Source organism: Dendropsophus ebraccatus, chromosome 9 (assembly GCF_027789765.1).
Source record: "Dendropsophus ebraccatus isolate aDenEbr1 chromosome 9, aDenEbr1.pat, whole genome shotgun sequence".
NCBI classification, from domain to species: domain Eukaryota; kingdom Metazoa; phylum Chordata; class Amphibia; order Anura; family Hylidae; genus Dendropsophus; species Dendropsophus ebraccatus.
In genome coordinates, this window is record NC_091462.1 from 87,780,748 (window position 1) to 87,803,945 (window position 23,198).

At 45.6% G+C, this 23,198-nt stretch overlaps 1 protein-coding gene across 2 annotated transcripts in view; it reads right to left on the bottom strand.

The window, feature by feature from the left end:
- IQCK (IQ motif containing K) overlaps positions 1-23,198 on the bottom strand; it is a 67,513-nt gene that overhangs the window by 13,409 nt on the left and 30,906 nt on the right. For both annotated transcript variants that reach the window (XM_069983771.1, XM_069983770.1), the window contains exons 7-8: positions 20,461-20,545; positions 4,560-4,671 (exon numbers count right to left, since the gene is read on the bottom strand). In XM_069983771.1, coding sequence (XP_069839872.1) covers positions 4,560-4,671; positions 20,461-20,545 — 197 coding nt within the window. The remainder of the gene's footprint in view (positions 1-4,559; positions 4,672-20,460; positions 20,546-23,198) is intronic.

Here is a 23,198-nt window from a genome sequence, read left to right on the forward strand (position 1 = left end):
TATACTCATGCTAAATATGATATTTTATAGTGTTGCATTGGATCTGTTAACCACTCATTTCAGGCAGTGACTATAAAGTTATGTGTTTTTACCATATACTACATAGCATATCATTAAAGGGCTATTCCCATCTCTTAAAGGCATATCACTAGATCAGACCCCCACTATATATCATATATATCACTATATCCAGAGATATGCTATCACTTTATGAGATGGGAATACTCCTTAATGTTATGAATCGACCCAGGAGATCCAACTTTACGTGCTCAAAAAATCTATGTGGGAACAACATATTGCTGATACTAGTTCCCAAGAAACAGATAGGATGCATTCTGACTGATTTCACTGTGGAAGCAATAGGATTCATTAACTAACATTGCATCTAAATACAATGCTTTGTGTACCTGTAATACCCATGGTCTTTTGCTCTCATTGTGCCAGTTCTTGCTACTTGGCTTCTGTGCTTTAGTGCAATGTTAGCAGTGTTAGTATGTGAGCCTTAGATAACGCACACACTTTTATTATCCTCAGTGCTCATGTAATGTTATCGATCATTTCATCAGCCAATTGCCAAAGGTAATGAGTAATATTAAGAATATTGTATTTTTTCATATCGCCATTCCATTCTTAAACTATATGGTATCTCAAATGTTATGATGCTGTTAACAAGCATGTGCATGGCGTATGTTCTTGCACTGTACTCTGGGAACTTCTTGGGAATTGTAATGTTACCCATAATTCTTCCATGTTACCCATGGTTGGGAGCATTGTAATTGGGGTGTGGGGGAGGGAGGGAGTGGGTTTCTATGGAAGAATGCTTTTGATTTTGTATAAACACAATGTAAGGGTGATTCTGTGATATTCATAACAATAAAGATTTTATAGGAGCTCTTTGTGTTATTAAAAGAGTTGTTTTTGTTTTAAGTGTTTATTTTTTAACCTCCTGGGTCCCAACAATAATACTCAAATACCCCCAGGTAGGGTAGGGCAGAATTAGGACACCAGCCAGCAATTGTGCAAGGAATACAAGTATGTATCAAAGAAAGGGTAGCAATTCTGACATGTTAAAAAATAATCAGCTGGTGGCAGCACATCTTACCATGTAATAGCATATTTGTGGCCAGCAGCTGATAAAAGTAAAAGGCTGCACGAACAATCTAATTATAGGCTCTGGAAACAAGATTGGCGCTCATTTACAGCACGGCTTGAGCTGTGTAATATGGCCTTATCTTCGGCACATGGACTGTACAGGAAAGTGTACAAGAGAGATGTCTCTTAGGGGGACATTTATGAAGGCTGCACCAGTGTCATGCCCCAGGAAGAAAGCGCAGATTTGCCCCTTCTCCCTGGCGTACATCAGCCGTATCCGGGTTTGCCTCTTAGTGAATCCAGTGGGGCAATTGTTTTTAGTGTATGTATACAGTGTATGGCTATGTTCAGACGTAGTATGGGTCACGGAACGGCCGGTCTCAGAAAAGATCATCTCGATCGGTACTGCAGTACTGGCCGGATGATCTTTAGCGCAGCCGAGTTCTGATGCGGGCGCATCTGGGCATGCCCACATCAGAACTCTCCACTGCACACTATGGAGCGTACGGCCAGAGCCGCTCGCTCCATAGTGTGCACTGACAGGGTTTTCTGTGGCTGCTATTCAAAGAATAGCGGCCGCAGAAAACTGACATGTCAGTTTTCTACAGCGCCGCTAGGGAACCCGGCCGGAGTGTGTACTCCGGCCGGGATTCCCTAAGCCTGCAGCACAACATAGGTTCCGTACCAACCACGGCCATTGCAACAACAGCCATGATTAGTACGAAACTTACGTTGTGTGAACATGGCCTATAGGACACACAGAGGCTAGTCTGCTTCCACACTACAGCTGAGCATAGGCAAAGCAGACATAGAGATGGAGTTTGCACGATGGTAACCAGGGTGAATGATGCCATACACTGGTGATAGAATGGGCAGACATAGGACAGCACATGCTAAAACGTCACCTAAAATTAAAGATACACATTAAGGCTATGTTCACATAGCGTAAGAGACCGGCCAGGTCACGGAATGGCCGGTCTTTAAAAGATCATCCTTCCTGCCGCAGAGTTCTGATGTAAGCGCATCCGTGCGCGCCCGCATCAGAACTCTCCACTGCACACTATGGAGCGTGTGGCCGCAGCCGCTCGCTCAATAGTGTGCACTGACATGGTTTTCTGCAGCCGCTATTCACTGAATAGCGGCCACAGAAAACTGACATGTCAGTTCTTTGCGGCGCCGCTAGGGATCCCGTCCGGAGCATATACAATGTGTATACGCTTCGGCTGGGATCCCATAGAAGATAAGGCAGCGTGTCTTTTCGACTGCAACAACGAACGTACATTTACAAAAAGATACGCTGTGGGAACATAGCCTAAGAAGTCTTACATAGTCTTAAGTCAGCCTATCAGACAATATGACCCAGCAGTTTAATATGAACCCTGACAGGACATACACCAACAAACACACCGCCATCTTACAGGAGGAGACAATCATTATTGATCAATATGACCGGAACTGAAAACAAGCAAATGGTTCCCTAATAGAGACTGAGGATTCAACCCAGACAATGAAAGAACCCAGCATGGAACCATATTCTGGAAAAAAACAAAAACTAAAGCTACCAGCAAGTGAATAAACATAAGACGAGAAGAAGATGACTTAACTATTTATTCTCTATAGGGCCAACATTTTTGAGTGCTCATAGAGAATTAATGGAGTGGTGGTTGTGCTCGTTGGGTGCAATCCATTTTTTATAAGGACAAATATGGTATATATTATGGTATACCCCTTTAAAGGGAATCTGTCAACAATGTTGCAGTAGCTCGGGGATGCCAGTTCTCCAACTCTTCAGCAGCTGCAGCCAGGACAATAAATATATATATATATATATATATATATATATATTTATTTATTTTTTTATTAACATCCCCTTTAATACGTTTTTTTCCACTCTTTTTAGATTGAGGGTGCAGGAAAAGAGTGGAGACAGTGAAGGTCTATACTGTACATTTGACAGCAAATGTAGACGGCTTCACTGAACATAATGCAGAAGGGTTTTATTAGCAACTTAGTATTTTATTTAGACAAGATGATCATATGGCAAATCGATGGCAGTCATGCAGAAAAGCCTATGAGACAGACGCAAATGTCCAGTGTACAGAGAAAAGGTCATGGGGTCAGGAGTAAACAGCCCGAATGAGCATCATCTGCATACAGATGGTATTTAGTGCCAAGCAAACTGATGATCTCTCCAAGCGAGAGAGTAAATGATAATGAAAAAGGCAATAGGTCCCAGAACCACGCCATGATCTATTGGATGAATCAACTGCAAATCCCCCAGGAGGAAGGGAATTAAAGAGGCTTAAAACTTCTCTAAGGCTCTACGAGACCAATGTATCTAATATCACATTTCAGAAGAGGCGATATGGAACCTGGAAAGGCTACTTACAGAATACAACAGACTACAACTAACTGCACAACACATGTAGATACAATAAGTCTTCTAAGTTAAGTGGTCTCGTAAAGGCATATCTTGGTATTAGGCAGTCAGTCCATCTGTTCCTCACAGACAAATTGTGTGACATACGCTAGAGATACACTTGCCCATAGACCTTGGCTTTACTTGGATACATGGATCTGTCCAGATACCCCAGACAGATGGACAAGTGTATGTAAACAGACACCCCCACCCATCCCAGATGAACCTGTTGGAGCCAAGCTGTAACATATAGAATAGGGACTATATTAATACATGTGAGTGCTACATATTGCATTATGCTACCTGACTGAAGTAGGGTGTAAACTTTTCCCCAGTAAACTAGTGCATTCCCCAATTGTATCTATCAAGCTGGCCATACACATACGAGAAAGTGGCCTGAACCCGCTAATGTTGGAAATAATGTGAAAAAAAGATGTTGGACTGCCGACAGATTTTATAATGCCCAATTGTATGTTCCCAATGGAGACCAGCTGGGTCTCACAGAGGCTTATTCCCCTGTCCCTATTCCCTTCAGTCAGGAATGAGTGAAATAGATGACAGCTCTCTCATGTGTATGTCCAGCGACAAAAGTATAGTACAAGTACAAGTACAAGTTGTATTGTCAGTCAATCCAGCCAAAATCTGTGAGCGCTACCAAAACATTAACGTATAGTGTATTGTAAATTTATACCCAGTGTTGGACTGGCCCACCAGAGGACCGGAGAATCCTCCGGTGGGCCCACAGCTTTACAACCTGCACTAACACTGATTAACATGTCATTTCTCACTGGTTCTTCATTGGTGGGCCCCCAGGATCATTTCCTCTGGTGGGCCCCAGATACCCCAGTCTGACACTGTTTATACCTATTTAGTAAGATAAGTGTCAGTCACTACTATTCATGTTGTGGCACTATTGGAGTAACACATGGGCATAAAATAGTACTTCAACACTACAGTAATGTGCATTTTTACAGAAAACCTCCTTGATCTTTGCAGTCGTTTTAGCTTTAAGTAAATTTTTAGTTACATCTAGTAAACAAGCACATACCTTTGGATTCTTGTCTTTCCCAGAATTCTTGAACTTTTTTATTAATATCTTTATTCTCTCTGAGATCTTTTTGCCACTGGCGTAATTCTTGGACCTCTGGATCACAACGCACCTAGTGAGAAACAAAGAGAAATAAAATGCGTTGTCCCCTCTTAGTCAGCACCTCTGCCGGCTCGCCAGAAGGTATAGTATAGTAGACGCTTAAAGGACAGTTAAAATTAAATGGTCGAAGAGAGAAATTTAACATACAAAAAAAGTTATTAAGAATATATCCTGCTTCTATGCAATGGAGACCGTTTGTGTCTGGTAGAATGGCCGTCACATTTAATATTTGCTTTTCTCTACTGCATTTTTGTCCCATGTCATAAAGAAAGTCAACCAACACAGACGAGAGACATAATGGTCCCCAGGCAATTGCAGTGTTTGTGCAGTTGCAGAATGCCATTTGTATTCAGCCAGGCATCCAAGAAGTTCAAAGGGAGAAAAATAACAAAGATGCTGATAAAGATACTCAGATTGTATACAGAAAATCAACAGGAAAGAAGATTTATACATTACAGTTACTAGTGCAAATTCTTAATAGATTTATCATATACGGTAGGTACATAATGTAATATATTTGTGAAATTGTAGGAATTCTGCTCTATGCCAGTAACATACTTACCTGGCTGTGCTCCAGTAGGGATCTCGGCTCCCCAGCTCCTGCAGTGCTGACCACTTTGCATAATCGCTGATCTGCTGGATGGGTGCTCGTTTACTGAGCCTATTACAAGGCTCGATTATCGTGCAGCAAGGGCTTTTCCTTATATAGGGCTGTATATGGTTAGCGATGTCCATGCAGCCCTTGCTTTAAAAGTGCAATAATAAAGTTCATACATTACTTCTCCCCCGAGCTGCCGGTACAACTGCAGAGCCGATCTCTGCAGTGACAGGCTGCTCAGCCAATCACTGTCTGCGGTGGTACCACCCCAGCTAGTGATTGGCTGAGCGGCTTGTCACTGCAGAGACCAGGGAGAAGACAGGAAGACACTGGAGAGCATGGACAGGTAATGTATGAATGGTATTACTTTTTTACACATTTATCAGCTTTCGGCCGTGCATCACTATTACATGTAGTGATGATTTTAGGTCAGGACCAAAAGACACGATCAGCCGATGTTTGTTATAGGCTGATCATTGTCTTTATTAAACTCAGTAGCTGATTACGATAGGTCCATTTCGGGTGGTAGTCCGGGGCCCTGAGCTCCTGGGGGGCCCATGACCACCCAAAAAGACTTGTACTTTCAGTTGTGTATTGTCTCCTGGCTAAAGTTATGTCATGATTTGCAAAAAAAAAAAAAATCACAGTTTTTTACCGCAATTTTGCACAAATCAGGGCATCATGACATTATCTATGCAGTACTATGAGCACCCCGCTAGTGCTGTCATAGTTACAGTGGGGTGGGGGGGCCCAGGCTTGGTGAGCAGCCCGGGGCCTATAGTAAGGTTAATTCGCCCCTGATTACACTAAATGATAATCTGCCGAATCGGCCTGATTTGGCAGATTATTCTTCCATGTCATAGGGCCCTAAAGGGCTAACAATATCACTTTAAAGCTAGGTCTACACAGAGATCTCAGTGTTACATGCAACATGATATCTTATGCTTGTCAAACTGGTTGCATTACAACTTATAACCCGATGTGACAGTCCAGTCGTCCAAAATACAACTTTGATGGAATTTTAGTCATTATCATCACATGGACCCTTTCACTTCCAACTAGGGCCCAGGTACATGAATGGTATGTCCCATGTAAACCACCTGGTGTAAATGTTCCATTTAACAAGGACAACCTTTATGTAGCAAGCAGCAGACTGTTGTTTGGATAATTTATAGATTTTGCACACTGTGGTATATGGCAATGACAAACCGCAGCTACATCAGACATTCAGGGCTGTTATATAATGCTGGCTGTCATGAATTACTCAGTGACCTGACAATATTTCATTATCAATGCTCTGCTAGACAAACTACGCAACGCGCACAACACAGTCTCATGTAATCTCCCTGGGAGGAAATACATTTGCATCTTCCCGTTGCTAATTCTGTCTTTTTCCTCGGTTCTGCCCTCATTCGGATGTTCTCAGGAGCCCCGGATAAATTATTTACAACAGATTAATGGTGAAAAGTGATGATATGTCTGGGATTCAGCAGACGGATAAAGAAGAAGATGTAGGTGTTTAGGTGCGGACTGGATTCCCTTCTCTACTTCAACTCTTAAAAAAAAACACAAATGCATCAAAAAATTACAATTCCATCCAAAAAGGTTATAAAGGTTATGTGGTAATCTGGTCTGAATATAAAGCTTATTTTATAAAAAGATCCCCACTTGCTGTCACTGACTGGAAGCGCCCTTGGGATTTCTAAACCAGTCTTACTGCAATTCATTGGAGTATGGAGGGACTATATAATTGCAGTAACTAATTGTGCGTTTACGCAGAGAGATTTATCTGACAGAGAACAGGTCATAAAGGAAAGACTGAGATTTCTCCTCTTTTTAAATCCATTTCTGGCTTTGGCTTCCAAAATCTGTCAGATTAATCTCTGCGTAAATGCACCATAATCTGTACTTGTGAAAAGGGCTATAATAGGCTTAACTGGCTATGTAGAAGCTGTCAGAAGGCCCCTTTACACAATAGATGGTTGATAGGTCCTTCAGTGGATATAGGTAAGCAGAGATCTTGAAAGTGGTAAAGACTCAAATGACCTATAAGAAAACATATAATATGATTCAGTTTTTATTCCTTTAATATTAGATAGCAGGGGTTACATTTGCGTTTTGCATATTTCTAGAAAATGAAGAAGTTATACTTACCTGTCCCCATGCCCCGCAGCACAACATCACAGGTCTCCAGTTTTTTCCCAGGTTCTTGTTTTGTCACGACCCAGTGGGAGGTGTCTGCTCAGCTAGTCAGTGACCACAGAGATGTCTGGCCCTAGTCACTGACTGGCTGAGCAGGCATTCCTGAGCAGGGTCGTTATGTTGCAAGAATGAGAGCTTTAGAAAGCCAGTGTCAGTCCGTGAGTGGTGATGCAGCGCTGTGATGGCACAGGGCTAGGTAAGTACAATTTTTAAATTATCTTCCTGCACCTCACACCCGCACTGGATTTTTAGTTTTCGCTGGAGTTCTCCTTTCACTGATGCTGTAGTTTAGAAAAAGATTCAGGAGGTCCTATATAATGTAAAAGAGGCATCAGTATAATTCCTATAATCTATTGATCAATGAGAACTGATTTATGGTTATTTAAATATTTAGAATGATTTTAAACAAATTGTCTGTAGTGGCCAAGCTGGGTTACTGCTGCTCTTGGTCTCTTCAATGGGAGCCCACAGACAGATACTGATCACCTATCCCAGAAAACCTTTTTAGGTTAGAGAATAGTTTAGTAGAATGTTAAAGTAAAACTCCAAATCTAAAAATTAGATGCAAGCAGGGGGTGGGGGAAGAATCTATACTTACCCATTCCTGTGCCCTCACAGCATCACCAGCTCTCTAAGAGCCGTGGGTTTACTGCAGCTCCTGGCTCAGAAATGCCCGTTCAGGCAGTCAGCGACTGAGGCAGGACATCTCTGTAGTCACTGAGATGCAGGAAGCCAGGAGAAACAGGAGACCAGCTGACCATTGTCTTTATTACACAGAGCGATAATCTGCAGAATCGGCCTGATTCGGCAGATTATCGCTCTCTGTAATAGGGACCTAAGGTCAGCACATTAATACTGGTCTGTTAGATAAAACTTATGCTACTTCTTTAAGAACTACTGTATTGATTGCATATTGATGTTAGTGATTTGTTTCCTCTGACTGTGCTCAGACCCAGAATACAGACACTTAAACAATAAAGACAATAAAACCTATGGCTGAGGACTATCCACATCTGCTACAGGCAGTGGCGTAACTTGAAATTGCTGGTCCCCATAGCAAACTTTTAATTGGGCCCCCTCCCAACTGACCACTGTTGGGAGTATTGCAAATGATGACAGTTTTGGGGGCCCAGTGTATCGCAGGAGCAGGCCTCTGGGCCCCCTGATGCAGTGGGCCCCATAGCAGTCGCTATGGTTGCTACAGTGGTAGTTACGCCCCTGGCTACAGGGTGTAATAGTTTATACATAGTTTATTCCACGTGTTATGAAATGATCTTCCTCTCTAGAGATCCAGGTTTACTGAGAAAAAACAAAACCATGAATATGATTTTTATAGCTACAAAGAGGAAGGTCATCCCCATCTCCTCAATACCCTGGGGGGAAGGGGGGTTATACACAACTCACATACTAATAGCAGCAGATATAAGTCCTTTCAATCAGGCATCAATGGGATCCAGTATATCTCTATAGTGAGGAAACTGATATTAGACCTTTAAAATGGCAGGCCAATGATCTCCCAGTTTCTGTTATATTTGAGTCAGATACATCAATTGTGCAGATAGAATATCTTTGGTTTGGTGGGAGTTTGACTCCTGGGACACCCACCAATTCCAAGATCTTTGTGTCATCTATTTTGCATGGGACTAAGAGGATAGTAATTCTCCTTAAGAAGAGCATATGTATAATATCAGTCTGACCACTTCTTTGAGAGCAGAGAGGTGGTCTGTAACATAGACAATGACCTGTCCTTCCCAATGAGGTATATTTTGTAGTGTCTGCATCTCCTACTGCAGCTTAGTCCCCTTCACAAGACTGAGCCGTGGAGAGCTTCAATACTAGCAGAGCCACTATGAGCTGTGTGTGGTACAGAATACAGAGGCTGCAGCACTCACTGGTCAGGTCCCCAACAATATGATATTCAATCTGATATTTATGACTTAGGGTCCTATTAGACGGCCCAATATGCTAGATCAGCGCTCGTTTACTGAGCTATGACACAGGCCGACTATCGTCTAGAAAGGGCTGCATGGACATCGTTAGTGATGCCTGTGCAGCCTTGCCTTTAGTGTAAATAATAAAGTATTAACCCAGGAACATGGAAATGTAAGTTAATACTTTATTATTTTACACTAAAATCATCAGCCGTCACGTAGAGATGCACGCCCGATGATTTTAGGTGTGGACCTAAAAAAAACGATCAGCCAATCGTTTCATCGGCTGATCGTTTTCTCTATTACATAAAGCGATAATTGTCCGAATTAGCTCGATTCGGCTGATTATCGCTACGTGTAATAGGGTCCTTAGCCAAAGATAATAAAATTCAAAAAATGCCAATCCATCCCCCAAGCTCTGACCCCACCCACCATAATAACACTGCTGTTTTTTGGACACCCAGTTGTTGCCATCAGATTATATTTTTCTACTTTCTAAGAACTGCAGAGAAATTTTGGTTGCAAGTAAATGAAACATACGAGGTACCACATCAAAACGATGCTTGGGGTGCCAGGAAGGCAGGAGTTAATAAGCTTCTCAGGGTGTACTGTGTTGTTTAGAAGCTATAGGAGCAGCTTTACGCTGCCGCCACAGAGCATGGCCGGCTGTATTTGACAATGACTGACTGTGTAGTTTGCAGCAATGCTGAGTCCTGCAGTGGTATTGTCACAGCCCATTACTGTTACTGGAGGCATTAGTGTCAGTGTGATCAAACCTTGGGAATTGGAGGAAATGTTTACATGGTATGCATGTAAAACAAGGGCCGCTGCTTACCACAGTCAGCACTGCAATTGGTAGGCGAACGACACAATGTCACGCACACTCTCATTACAGCAGTAGTCATCGAGTGGCCAAGGCTGCATCATGTCGGCAGCTTTATAATATTGCTGAGAGGTGTTGGCATCTGTAGCGTTTGACAATTTCCAACATTCAACAAAAACTCAACACTCAAAAACATTTTTTAAAAATCCAAATCGCTCCCCAAGCCGGCCTCAGCCTTGAAGGCCTAACTCAGGGAGTCATTGTTAAAGGACAACTCCAGCACATAGGTAAAAAAGACTCCCAAAGCTAATTTCTATACTTACCATGGCTGGTGAGTGTGTCTCCACTTGAAAACCTGCCGTCCCGGGACCCTGACACTCGCCGTGTTCATTTCTTGCCTACTTCCTGGTTAGGCAAGCTAGGGCAGGGTCCCAAAATCCCTTTCGCCTCCATCCTGCCCACTCTTTTAAATCTCCTGCCCCTCCATTCATTCTATCTGATGGCTTCTAGCTTGCTCAGGGAATTGTTGGCAGGAAGCCGTCACTTACAGTTCTCTCTGCCTGTCAATCATCCCCGCACTGGATGCTGACAGGCAGACATCGGTGACTAGTCACGGGTGGCTCCAGATGACTACTTGCCGCCCCTCTTCCTGCTTCGCAGAGCATAAGACTTCTTTTTTACCTTTATAAAGCTACTGCTGCAGCTGCGGCTTGTATGCTCGGGGATCTGCACAGTAGATCTATACGGTGCTGCAGGGAACCATATCAGTACAATCAAGCTGACTGATTCCTTTTAAAGGCACAAACACAATTTAACAGTGCGTTCACCCAGGAATTTAGGAAGGAGGTCCTAGATTTCCGGAATGGCATTGCATTGCAGCAAATCACTCAGGGCCCCAGGTGGAGGATTCTGAATGGAGTAGTTAGTAATGTGAGAGGTATGGACGGCATGCCCCCCCCCCCCCCCCCCCCCGGAGCCCTGAACCCAGGCAGCCGCCCAAGCCGCCCACATTATAATCCGCCACCGATCCACTATAGACTTTTAATAGGAAAAAAAGGAAGACAAAGTGGCATTTTACTTCATTGACATTCTACAGGAGTTTATCCAGTTTATCCATGACATTCATCCAGGCATTACCATCAAATGGGGGAAATCAGTCCTAATGCCTGTAGACCCTCTGCTGTTGCAGTGTCTATCATCTCTATGCATCTCCAGGACTATCCATGTACTATGCTAAATCTTACCCCATTGCTAGAACAATTCAAAACTAAGAGTGCAGTACGGCCTAGGCTGTAGGTAGATCTAATAAAAATGATGCTTGTGCCCTAGCTACTATACATATTTCACAATTCCTGTGGGTTGAATAGAGAAATTACAACTACCCAAGGAGGAGAGAGGTTCAGCATATGCTTGGCTGTATTTTGTAGCCTCTCAGCTTTAGTATCAGTGGAGTCAGGGTTCATTGGAAAGTACTTATTCTAGTGTATCTACTAACAGACTTATTATTAGCATTATTATTTATTAGCATTACAGACGTGCCTTCTGAATACAGGGCACAGCAATGGCCACTTTCAACTACTAACAAAACACAGTAATCACTGAACTCAAGGAGAACAGCGAAAAAAAATTCCAATGAAGTACTCAATCAAGAGTCTCCACTGATGCCCCCAAAAATTTAAATATGCAAAACAAGAGTCCGTGGAGCCTCAGTTACGAGTCTCAAAACACGGGATAGCCAGATATCTCTAGCCTGTTGCCTACGGGGTGCCTCCATGATGGGGAGAGCACCACACCACCCTGATAAATAACCCCTTAAGTCCCACTCGGTTGCGAGTATTGGAACATAGACAGGGAAACAACAGGGTGGCCCCTTTTGTCAATGTCTAACTCAAGGTGCGGGTATTGCGATCATGACAAGGGCTTGCAAAGGCAGGCTTCCACCCACAGACAGCCATTTCAGGGTTTTTGCCCCTCGTCAGTGTGGGGTAGGATTCTGGCTAGTTGGGGCAATGAAAAATCAACCAACAAAACACAGTAATCACTGAACTCAAGGAGAACAGCGAAAAAAAATTCCAATGAAGTACTCAATCAAGAGTCTCCACTGATGCCCCCAAAAATTTAAATATGCAAATATGTTTTGCATATTTAAATTTTTGGGGGCATCAGTGGAGACTCTTGATTGAGTACTTCATTGGAATTTTTTTTCGCTGTTCTCCTTGAGTTCAGTGATTACTGTGTTTTGTTGGTTGATTTTTCATTGCCCCAACTAGCCAGAATCCTACCCCACACTGACGAGGGGCAAAAACCCCGAAACGGCTGTCTGTGGGTGGAAGCCTGCCTTTGCAAGCCCTTGTCATGATCGCAATACTCGCACCTTGAGTTAGACATTGACAAAAGGGGCCACCCTGTTGTTTCCCTGTCTATGTTCCAATACTCGCAACCGAGTGGGACTTAAGGGGTTATTTATCAGGGTGGTGTGGTGCTCTCCCCATCATGGAGGCACCCCGTAGGCAACAGGCTAGAGATATCTGGCTATCCCGTGTTTTGAGACTCGTAACTGAGGCTCCACGGACTCTTGTTTTGCATATTTAAATTTTTGGGGGCATCAGTGGAGACTCTTGATTGAGTACTTCATTGGAATTTTTTTTCGCTGTTCTCCTTGAGTTCAGTGATTACTGTGTTTTGTTGGTTGATTTTTCATTGCCCCAACTAGCCAGAATCCTACCCCACACTGACGAGGGGCAAAAACCCCGAAACGGCTGTCTGTGGGTGGAAGCCTGCCTTTGCAAGCCCTTGTCATGATCGCAATACTCGCACCTTGAGTTAGACATTGACAAAAGGGGCCACCCTGTTGTTTCCCTGTCTATGTTCCAATACTCGCAACCGAGTGGGACTTAAGGGGTTATTTATCAGGGTGGTGTGGTGCTCTCCCCATCATGGAGGCACCCCGTAGGCAACAGGCTAGAGATATCTGGCTATCCCGTGTTTTGAGACTCGTAACTGAGGCTCCACGGACTCTTGTTTTGCATATTTAAATTTTTGGGGGCATCAGTGGAGACTCTTGATTGAGTACTTCATTGGAATTTTTTTTCGCTGTTCTCCTTGAGTTCAGTGATTACTGTGTTTTGTTGGTTGATTTTTCATTGCCCCAACTAGCCAGAATCCTACCCCACACTGACGAGGGGCAAAAACCCCGAAACGGCTGTCTGTGGGTGGAAGCCTGCCTTTGCAAGCCCTTGTCATGATCGCAATACTCGCACCTTGAGTTAGACATTGACAAAAGGGGCCACCCTGTTGTTTCCCTGTCTATGTTCCAATACTCGCAACCGAGTGGGACTTAAGGGGTTATTTATCAGGGTGGTGTGGTGCTCTCCCCATCATGGAGGCACCCCGTAGGCAACAGGCTAGAGATATCTGGCTATCCCGTGTTTTGAGACTCGTAACTGAGGCTCCACGGACTCTTGTTTTGCATATTTAAATTTTTGGGGGCATCAGTGGAGACTCTTGATTGAGTACTTCATTGGAATTTTTTTTCGCTGTTCTCCTTGAGTTCAGTGATTACTGTGTTTTGTTGGTTGATTTTTCATTGCCCCAACTAGCCAGAATCCTACCCCACACTGACGAGGGGCAAAAACCCCGAAACGGCTGTCTGTGGGTGGAAGCCTGCCTTTGCAAGCCCTTGTCATGATCGCAATACTCGCACCTTGAGTTAGACATTGACAAAAGGGGCCACCCTGTTGTTTCCCTGTCTATGTTCCAATACTCGCAACCGAGTGGGACTTAAGGGGTTATTTATCAGGGTGGTGTGGTGCTCTCCCCATCATGGAGGCACCCCGTAGGCACCAGGCTAGAGATATCTGGCTATCCCGTGTTTTGAGACTCGTAACTGAGGCTCCACGGACTCTTGTTTTGCATATTTAAATTTTTGGGGGCATCAGTGGAGACTCTTGATTGAGTACTTCATTGGAATTTTTTTTCGCTGTTCTCCTTGAGTTCAGTGATTACTGTGTTTTGTTGGTTGATTTTTCATTGCCCCAACTAGCCAGAATCCTACCCCACACTGACGAGGGGCAAAAACCCCGAAACGGCTGTCTGTGGGTGGAAGCCTGCCTTTGCAAGCCCTTGTCATGATCGCAATACTCGCACCTTGAGTTAGACATTGACAAAAGGGGCCACCCTGTTGTTTCCCTGTCTATGTTCCAATACTCGCAACCGAGTGGGACTTAAGGGGTTATTTATCAGGGTGGTGTGGTGCTCTCCCCATCATGGAGGCACCCCGTAGGCAACAGGCTAGAGATATCTGGCTATCCCGTGTTTTGAGACTCGTAACTGAGGCTCCACGGACTCTTGTTTTGCATATTTAAATTTTTGGGGGCATCAGTGGAGACTCTTGATTGAGTACTTCATTGGAATTTTTTTTCGCTGTTCTCCTTGAGTTCAGTGATTACTGTGTTTTGTTGGTTGATTTTTCATTGCCCCAACTAGCCAGAATCCTACCCCACACTGACGAGGGGCAAAAACCCCGAAACGGCTGTCTGTGGGTGGAAGCCTGCCTTTGCAAGCCCTTGTCATGATCGCAATACTCGCACCTTGAGTTAGACATTGACAAAAGGGGCCACCCTGTTGTTTCCCTGTCTATGTTCCAATACTCGCAACCGAGTGGGACTTAAGGGGTTATTTATCAGGGTGGTGTGGTGCTCTCCCCATCATGGAGGCACCCCGTAGGCAACAGGCTAGAGATATCTGGCTATCCCGTGTTTTGAGACTCGTAACTGAGGCTCCACGGACTCTTGTTTTGCATATTTAAATTTTTGGGGGCATCAGTGGAGACTCTTGATTGAGTACTTCATTGGAATTTTTTTTCGCTGTTCTCCTTGAGTTCAGTGATTACTGTGTTTTGTTGGTTGATTTTTCATTGCCCCAACTAGCCAGAATCCTACCCCACACTGACGAGGGGCAAAAACCCCGAAACGGCTGTCTGTGGGTGGAAGCCTGCCTTTGCAAGCCCTTGTCATGATCGCAATACTCGCACCTTGAGTTAGACATTGACAAAAGGGGCCACCCTGTTGTTTCCCTGTCTATGTTCCAATACTCGCAACCGAGTGGGACTTAAGGGGTTATTTATCAGGGTGGTGTGGTGCTCTCCCCATCATGGAGGCACCCCGTAGGCAACAGGCTAGAGATATCTGGCTATCCCGTGTTTTGAGACTCGTAACTGAGGCTCCACGGACTCTTGTTTTGCATATTTAAATTTTTGGGGGCATCAGTGGAGACTCTTGATTGAGTACTTCATTGGAATTTTTTTTCGCTGTTCTCCTTGAGTTCAGTGATTACTGTGTTTTGTTGGTTGATTTTTCATTGCCCCAACTAGCCAGAATCCTACCCCACACTGACGAGGGGCAAAAACCCCGAAACGGCTGTCTGTGGGTGGAAGCCTGCCTTTGCAAGCCCTTGTCATGATCGCAATACTCGCACCTTGAGTTAGACATTGACAAAAGGGGCCACCCTGTTGTTTCCCTGTCTATGTTCCAATACTCGCAACCGAGTGGGACTTAAGGGGTTATTTATCAGGGTGGTGTGGTGCTCTCCCCATCATGGAGGCACCCCGTAGGCAACAGGCTAGAGATATCTGGCTATCCCGTGTTTTGAGACTCGTAACTGAGGCTCCACGGACTCTTGTTTTGCATATTTAAATTTTTGGGGGCATCAGTGGAGACTCTTGATTGAGTACTTCATTGGAATTTTTTTTCGCTGTTCTCCTTGAGTTCAGTGATTACTGTGTTTTGTTGGTTGATTTTTCATTGCCCCAACTAGCCAGAATCCTACCCCACACTGACGAGGGGCAAAAACCCCGAAACGGCTGTCTGTGGGTGGAAGCCTGCCTTTGCAAGCCCTTGTCATGATCGCAATACTCGCACCTTGAGTTAGACATTGACAAAAGGGGCCACCCTGTTGTTTCCCTGTCTATGTTCCAATACTCGCAACCGAGTGGGACTTAAGGGGTTATTTATCAGGGTGGTGTGGTGCTCTCCCCATCATGGAGGCACCCCGTAGGCAACAGGCTAGAGATATCTGGCTATCCCGTGTTTTGAGACTCGTAACTGAGGCTCCACGGACTCTTGTTTTGCATATTTAAATTTTTGGGGGCATCAGTGGAGACTCTTGATTGAGTACTTCACTGGAATTTTTTTCGCTGTTCTCCTTGAGTTCAGTGATTACTGTGTTTTGTTGGTTGATTTTTCATTGCCCCAACTAGCCAGAATCCTACCCCACACTGACGAGGGGCAAAAACCCCGAAACGGCTGTCTGTGGGTGGAAGCCTGCCTTTGCAAGCCCTTGTCATGATCGCAATACTCGCACCTTGAGTTAGACATTGACAAAAGGGGCCACCCTGTTGTTTCCCTGTCTATGTTCCAATACTCGCAACCGAGTGGGACTTAAGGGGTTATTTATCAGGGTGGTGTGGTGCTCTCCCCATCATGGAGGCACCCCGTAGGCAACAGGCTAGAGATATCTGGCTATCCCGTGTTTTGAGACTCGTAACTGAGGCTCCACGGACTCTTGTTTTGCATATTTAAATTTTTGGGGGCATCAGTGGAGACTCTTGATTGAGTACTTCATTGGAATTTTTTTTCGCTGTTCTCCTTGAGTTCAGTGATTACTGTGTTTTGTTGGTTGATTTTTCATTGCCCCAACTAGCCAGAATCCTACCCCACACTGACGAGGGACAAAAACCCCGAAACGGCTGTCTGTGGGTGGAAGCCTGCCTTTGCAAGCCCTTGTCATGATCGCAATACTCGCACCTTGAGTTAGACATTGACAAAAGGGGCCACCCTGTTGTTTCCCTGTCTATGTTCCAATACTCGCAACCGAGTGGGACTTAAGGGGTTATTTATCAGGGTGGTGTGGTGCTCTCCCCATCATGGAGGCACCCCGTAGGCAACAGGCTAGAGATATCTGGCTATCCCGTGTTTTGAGACTCGTAACTGAGGCTCCACGGACTCTTGTTTTGCATATTTAAATTTTTGGGGGCATCAGTGGAGACTCTTGATTGAGTACTTCATTGGAATTTTTTTTCGCTGTTCTCCTTGAGTTCAGTGATTACTGTGTTTTGTTGGTTGATTTTTCATTGCCCCAACTAGCCAGAATCCTACCCCACACTGACGAGGGGCAAAAACCCCGAAACGGCTGTCTGTGGGTGGAAGCCTGCCTTTGCAAGCCCTTGTCATGATCGCAATACTCGCACCTTGAGTTAGACATTGACAAAAGGGGCCACCCTGTTGTTTCCCTGTCTATGTTCCAATACTCGCAACCGAGTGGGACTTAAGGGGTTATTTATCAGGGTGGTGTGGTGCTCTCCCCATCATGGAGGCACCCCGTAGGCAACAGGCTAGAGATATCTGGCTATCCCGTGTTTTGAGACTCGTAACTGAGGCTCCACGGACTCTTGTTTTGCATATTTAAATTTTTGGGGGCATCAGTGGAGACTCTTGATTGAGTACTTCATTGGAATTTTTTTTCGCTGTTCTCCTTGAGTTCAGTGATTACTGTGTTTTGTTGGTTGATTTTTCATTGCCCCAACTAGCCAGAATCCTACCCCACACTGACGAGGGGCAAAAACCCCGAAACGGCTGTCTGTGGGTGGAAGCCTGCCTTTGCAAGCCCTTGTCATGATCGCAATACTCGCACCTTGAGTTAGACATTGACAAAAGGGGCCACCCTGTTGTTTCCCTGTCTATGTTCCAATACTCGCAACCGAGTGGGACTTAAGGGGTTATTTATCAGGGTGGTGTGGTGCTCTCCCCATCATGGAGGCACCCCGTAGGCAACAGGCTAGAGATATCTGGCTATCCCGTGTTTTGAGACTCGTAACTGAGGCTCCACGGACTCTTGTTTTGCATATTTAAATTTTTGGGGGCATCAGTGGAGACTCTTGATTGAGTACTTCATTGGAATTTTTTTTCGCTGTTCTCCTTGAGTTCAGTGATTACTGTGTTTTGTTGGTTGATTTTTCATTGCCCCAACTAGCCAGAATCCTACCCCACACTGACGAGGGGCAAAAACCCCGAAACGGCTGTCTGTGGGTGGAAGCCTGCCTTTGCAAGCCCTTGTCATGATCGCAATACTCGCACCTTGAGTTAGACATTGACAAAAGGGGCCACCCTGTTGTTTCCCTGTCTATGTTCCAATACTCGCAACCGAGTGGGACTTAAGGGGTTATTTATCAGGGTGGTGTGGTGCTCTCCCCATCATGGAGGCACCCCGTAGGCAACAGGCTAGAGATATCTGGCTATCCCGTGTTTTGAGACTCGTAACTGAGGCTCCACGGACTCTTGTTTTGCATATTTAAATTTTGGGGGGCATCAGTGGAGACTCTTGATTGAGTACTTCATTGGAATTTTTTTTCGCTGTTCTCCTTGAGTTCAGTGATTACTGTGTTTTGTTGGTTGATTTTTCATTGCCCCAACTAGCCAGAATCCTACCCCACACTGACGAGGGGCAAAAACCCCGAAACGGCTGTCTGTGGGTGGAAGCCTGCCTTTGCAAGCCCTTGTCATGATCGCAATACTCGCACCTTGAGTTAGACATTGACAAAAGGGGCCACCCTGTTGTTTCCCTGTCTATGTTCCAATACTCGCAACCGAGTGGGACTTAAGGGGTTATTTATCAGGGTGGTGTGGTGCTCTCCCCATCATGGAGGCACCCCGTAGGCAACAGGCTAGAGATATCTGGCTATCCCGTGTTTTGAGACTCGTAACTGAGGCTCCACGGACTCTTGTTTTGCATATTTAAATTTTTGGGGGCATCAGTGGAGACTCTTGATTGAGTACTTCATTGGAATTTTTTTTCGCTGTTCTCCTTGAGTTCAGTGATTACTGTGTTTTGTTGGTTGATTTTTCATTGCCCCAACTAGCCAGAATCCTACCCCACACTGACGAGGGGCAAAAACCCCGAAACGGCTGTCTGTGGGTGGAAGCCTGCCTTTGCAAGCCCTTGTCATGATCGCAATACTCGCACCTTGAGTTAGACATTGACAAAAGGGGCCACCCTGTTGTTTCCCTGTCTATGTTCCAATACTCGCAACCGAGTGGGACTTAAGGGGTTATTTATCAGGGTGGTGTGGTGCTCTCCCCATCATGGAGGCACCCCGTAGGCAACAGGCTAGAGATATCTGGCTATCCCGTGTTTTGAGACTCGTAACTGAGGCTCCACGGACTCTTGTTTTGCACTTTCAACTACTAGTTAAAGTTTAGTGGAAAACCAACACCTCAAAATTCAATGCAATTTATCCGATTAAAAACAAAAAACTAAAATTGTCATGCACATTACAAAGTGACCCTCTTGTAGGGCTGCCGGAAACGTTACACAGTGCACTTCCTATGTGATAAAGCAGCAGCATGATTATAGATACCAGTAACAATACAGTTAGATTGTAATAAAGCCCTGAGTAGCCAAGTTCTCAATTTATTAACCTATTGATCACTGTGAGGATCATTACTCAATCTAAAGGCCTAAAGTGCAGCACTTGGAGAATATAGGATAATGGAACTAACATGCTGGAGCTTACTATGCATAAAGGGTAACCAAGCTGTGCAAAGTGCTGGCAAAAGAACATGATGTCATGACAGTTCAAGTAGAGGTATAAAAAGGACAGGGTTTATATTAAAAGGGAATGTGTCATCAGAAAATGATCTACTGTTTAACTCGGGTTTTTTGGGTTAGACATATATTTACACTGTATATATTGCCTAAGAACTTTTGGGGATATTTATTCTAATTTTCTATTTTACTATGTATATTACAAAATAATTCAGAAATCTTGCAGTTTTTTATTCTGACCACTAGACTTAATAGGAACCAACGCAGGTAGTCACCTGAGCGGCTCACCACCCGTGTCTAGTCGTTTGGGATGATAAGTAAGGTGCTGCTGAAAAGTCACCTGTACAGCATACAGTGAACGGGGACACCAGCTGATAGCAAAGACAACAGCAGCTTAGCCTCCCTTCCCCATGGAGTGACCTTTGTACAAGTCACAGAGGTCACAGAGCATGTGTGCAAATGTGTCCCATAAAAAGAAAAGGGTTTTATGACCCACAATAATGTACTAAAAAATGGAAAAAAAATTGCTGTGTATGTTTTAGTGTCAAATCAGTAACACAAATTCAGGTGACACATTCCCTTATAAGTATATCAAAGGATGACACATGCAGGGAAAAGAATATTGAATGAGCAGGGAGATGTTACCTTATATCCTCTCCAGAAGGACTGTATAAGTAATGCTGCCTCTTCTTCAGATAGGAGGAGGGACAATGGGATGGGCGGTCTTGGACTGGAGAAAAAAGAGAAAGTGTATCATTATTAGTTTTATTTAGTTATCACAAAGGTGTATAAGTTTGAGTTGTTATCCTGGTTTTACAGGCCTAAGACTTTATGCACATGGCAGATGCAAGGCTGTATACTACTGAGCTGCAGAGACTGTGTGCCGCCATACTCTGCTCCATTGGGTACAGTTTTTCAGAAACTTCTCAACCAAAAAAATAACTCCTTCATAAAGTATGCAGTGGAAACTTTTGCATGTCCACAAATCAAGTAAGATTCATATAGAGGTACAGTGAAGCTCCATGCATCTCTATGGGTGCCCTCCAGAAAACTGAGCCATAATATGATTTCTACTAAGGCCCAAAGCCTTATTCCCACTTTCTGTACACACGCCATATATACAGACGGTGTGCGGTGGAACAGATTTTCACAAGTCTCCCAACACAGCTGGAGCTCCCGGCATCATAAAGATACATGATGTGGGGAGTTACGATAATCCCTTCCTCTGCACACCGTCTGTACAGTGGCGGAACTACAACCGTAGCAGCCGTAGCCGCTGCTATGGGGCCCGCCTTATCAGGGGGCCCGGTGCCCGATCCTGTAATGGACCGAGCCCCCTGAGAAGACACTTGCAGCACCCGGCCGCTGTGCGGGCCTCCCGGGTGCTGCAAACGGCAAGTCGCAGTGTGCTATGAGGCCTGCCCCTGTCCTCAGCGTCCCCTGTGGCACCCACCCCCTCCTTCCCCTGTCCTGCGGCTCCCGCCCCCGTCCTCAGCGTCCCCTGCGGCTCCCACCCTGTCCTGTGTCCCCTTGCGGCCTCCGTCTCCATCCCGTGTCCCCCTGCGGCCCCCATCCCCATTCTGTGTACCCCTGCGACCTCCGTCTCCGTCCCTTGCCCCCCTGCGGCCCCCGTCCCCGTTCTGTGTCCCCCTGCGGCCCCCGGCCCCATTCTGTGTCCCCCTGCAGCCTCAGTCTCCGTCCTGTGTCCCCCTGCGGCCCCCGTCCCCGTTCTGTGTCCCCCTGCGGCCTCCGTCTCCGTCCCAGGTCCCCCTGCGGCCTCCGTCCCCGTTCTGTGTCCCCCTACGCCCTCCGTCTCCGTGTCTCCCTGCGGCCCCCGTCGCCGTTCTGTGTCCCCCTGTGGCCTCCGTCTCTGTCCCGTGTCCCCCTGCGGCCCCCGTCGCCATTCTGTGTCCCCCTGCGGACCCCTTCCCCGTTCTGTGTCCCCCTGCTGCCTCCGTCTCCGTCCCGTGTCCCCCTGCGGCTCCAGACCCCTTCCTGTGTGCCCCTGCAGTCCCCCGTCCCTATCAGCCCCCCGTCCCCCCAGCTTTCTGGGGCTCAGTGTGCCAGGGCCACCCTCCCCAATATCCCAGAGGCCCCTGTGCAGCCCCCCCCCCCCCCGCAACCTCACGACCTGCGGAGTCCCTGTCCCCTACCATCACCATCAGTGCCCCCACAGACCAGAGACAAGAGGAAGGCCGGCACAGAAGCCACACAGGACCGAGGTCAGAGCAGGAACCAGGACAGGTTAGATTACCCCCAGAGAGCTACAACCCCCACTTTACATACAGGACTACATCTTCCAGCATAGTGTGGGGTAATATACAGGACTACATCTCCCAGCATGGTGTGTGGTAATATACAGGACTACATCTCCCAGAATGCTGTGTGTGGTAATATGCAGGACTATTTCACATAATAGGAGTTGTAGTTTTGCAACAGATAAGACGATGACACAAGGGGGAGATGGTGGCACAGTAGACTAGCGGCTATGTGGGTGCATGTGTGTATGTAGGGCTTGCAACACGTTGCCAGAGGCAGCGTTCCTTCCAGGAGTATGCTGAGGAGGGGGGCCCCATACAGTTTTTTTCTATGGGGCCCCATGGATCCTAGTTACGCCCCTGCGTCTGTATATAGGGTGGGCACGGAATTTGGGAATAAGGCCCAATTCTTAGCTGAGGTCTAAGAATATCAGTAATTTGTTCAATATATCTCAGCCTGTCTCTTATCCCTAACATTTTAGATGGTGAAAGAAGGGCAGTTATGGTTCATAATGGGTCAGAAAAGGTTAACACCACTAAGATGTATTAGTGACTATTCCAGAACAACCCTGGCTCAGAACTACTGCCAGTTCCATTCCTGTCTGCTACAAAGTAAACAGCAGAATGCTGCAGGTCATATAAAAATAGAATGGTAAGCGTGGCCATCCGACTAGTATATGGGCAATGAGGGAAGGATGAAATCTGTCATTCACGGCACGAGGCAGCTGTTTCAGGCAGACAGGAATTGGAAGCATGGCTGAATCACGGCAATGGATATCATATCCTAGGAACTCACATATATTACAGGTTGAAGATATAATTCAGCATGAGAAATCTTCCTATAACGCACTCTACTTTTACCTATGTAGTCCAGTCACAATCTGCTTCTGTTAAAGTGATAGTCCCCCCCCCTTTTCATATAAAGAGTTCTCAGAACCATTCTTAACCTTATATTGTAGACATTTCATATCTTACAGTATAAAGGATTTCTTGGTGGTCTCTCCCCCCAAAAGTGCATGTTATTGTTGGTGCACAGTGCCATATGGGCCCCCTCCACAGCCATTGGAATGGGCCAACCTAGAAGCCTAAACCCCACTGCCCTCTAGGTTGGGCCATTCCAATGGC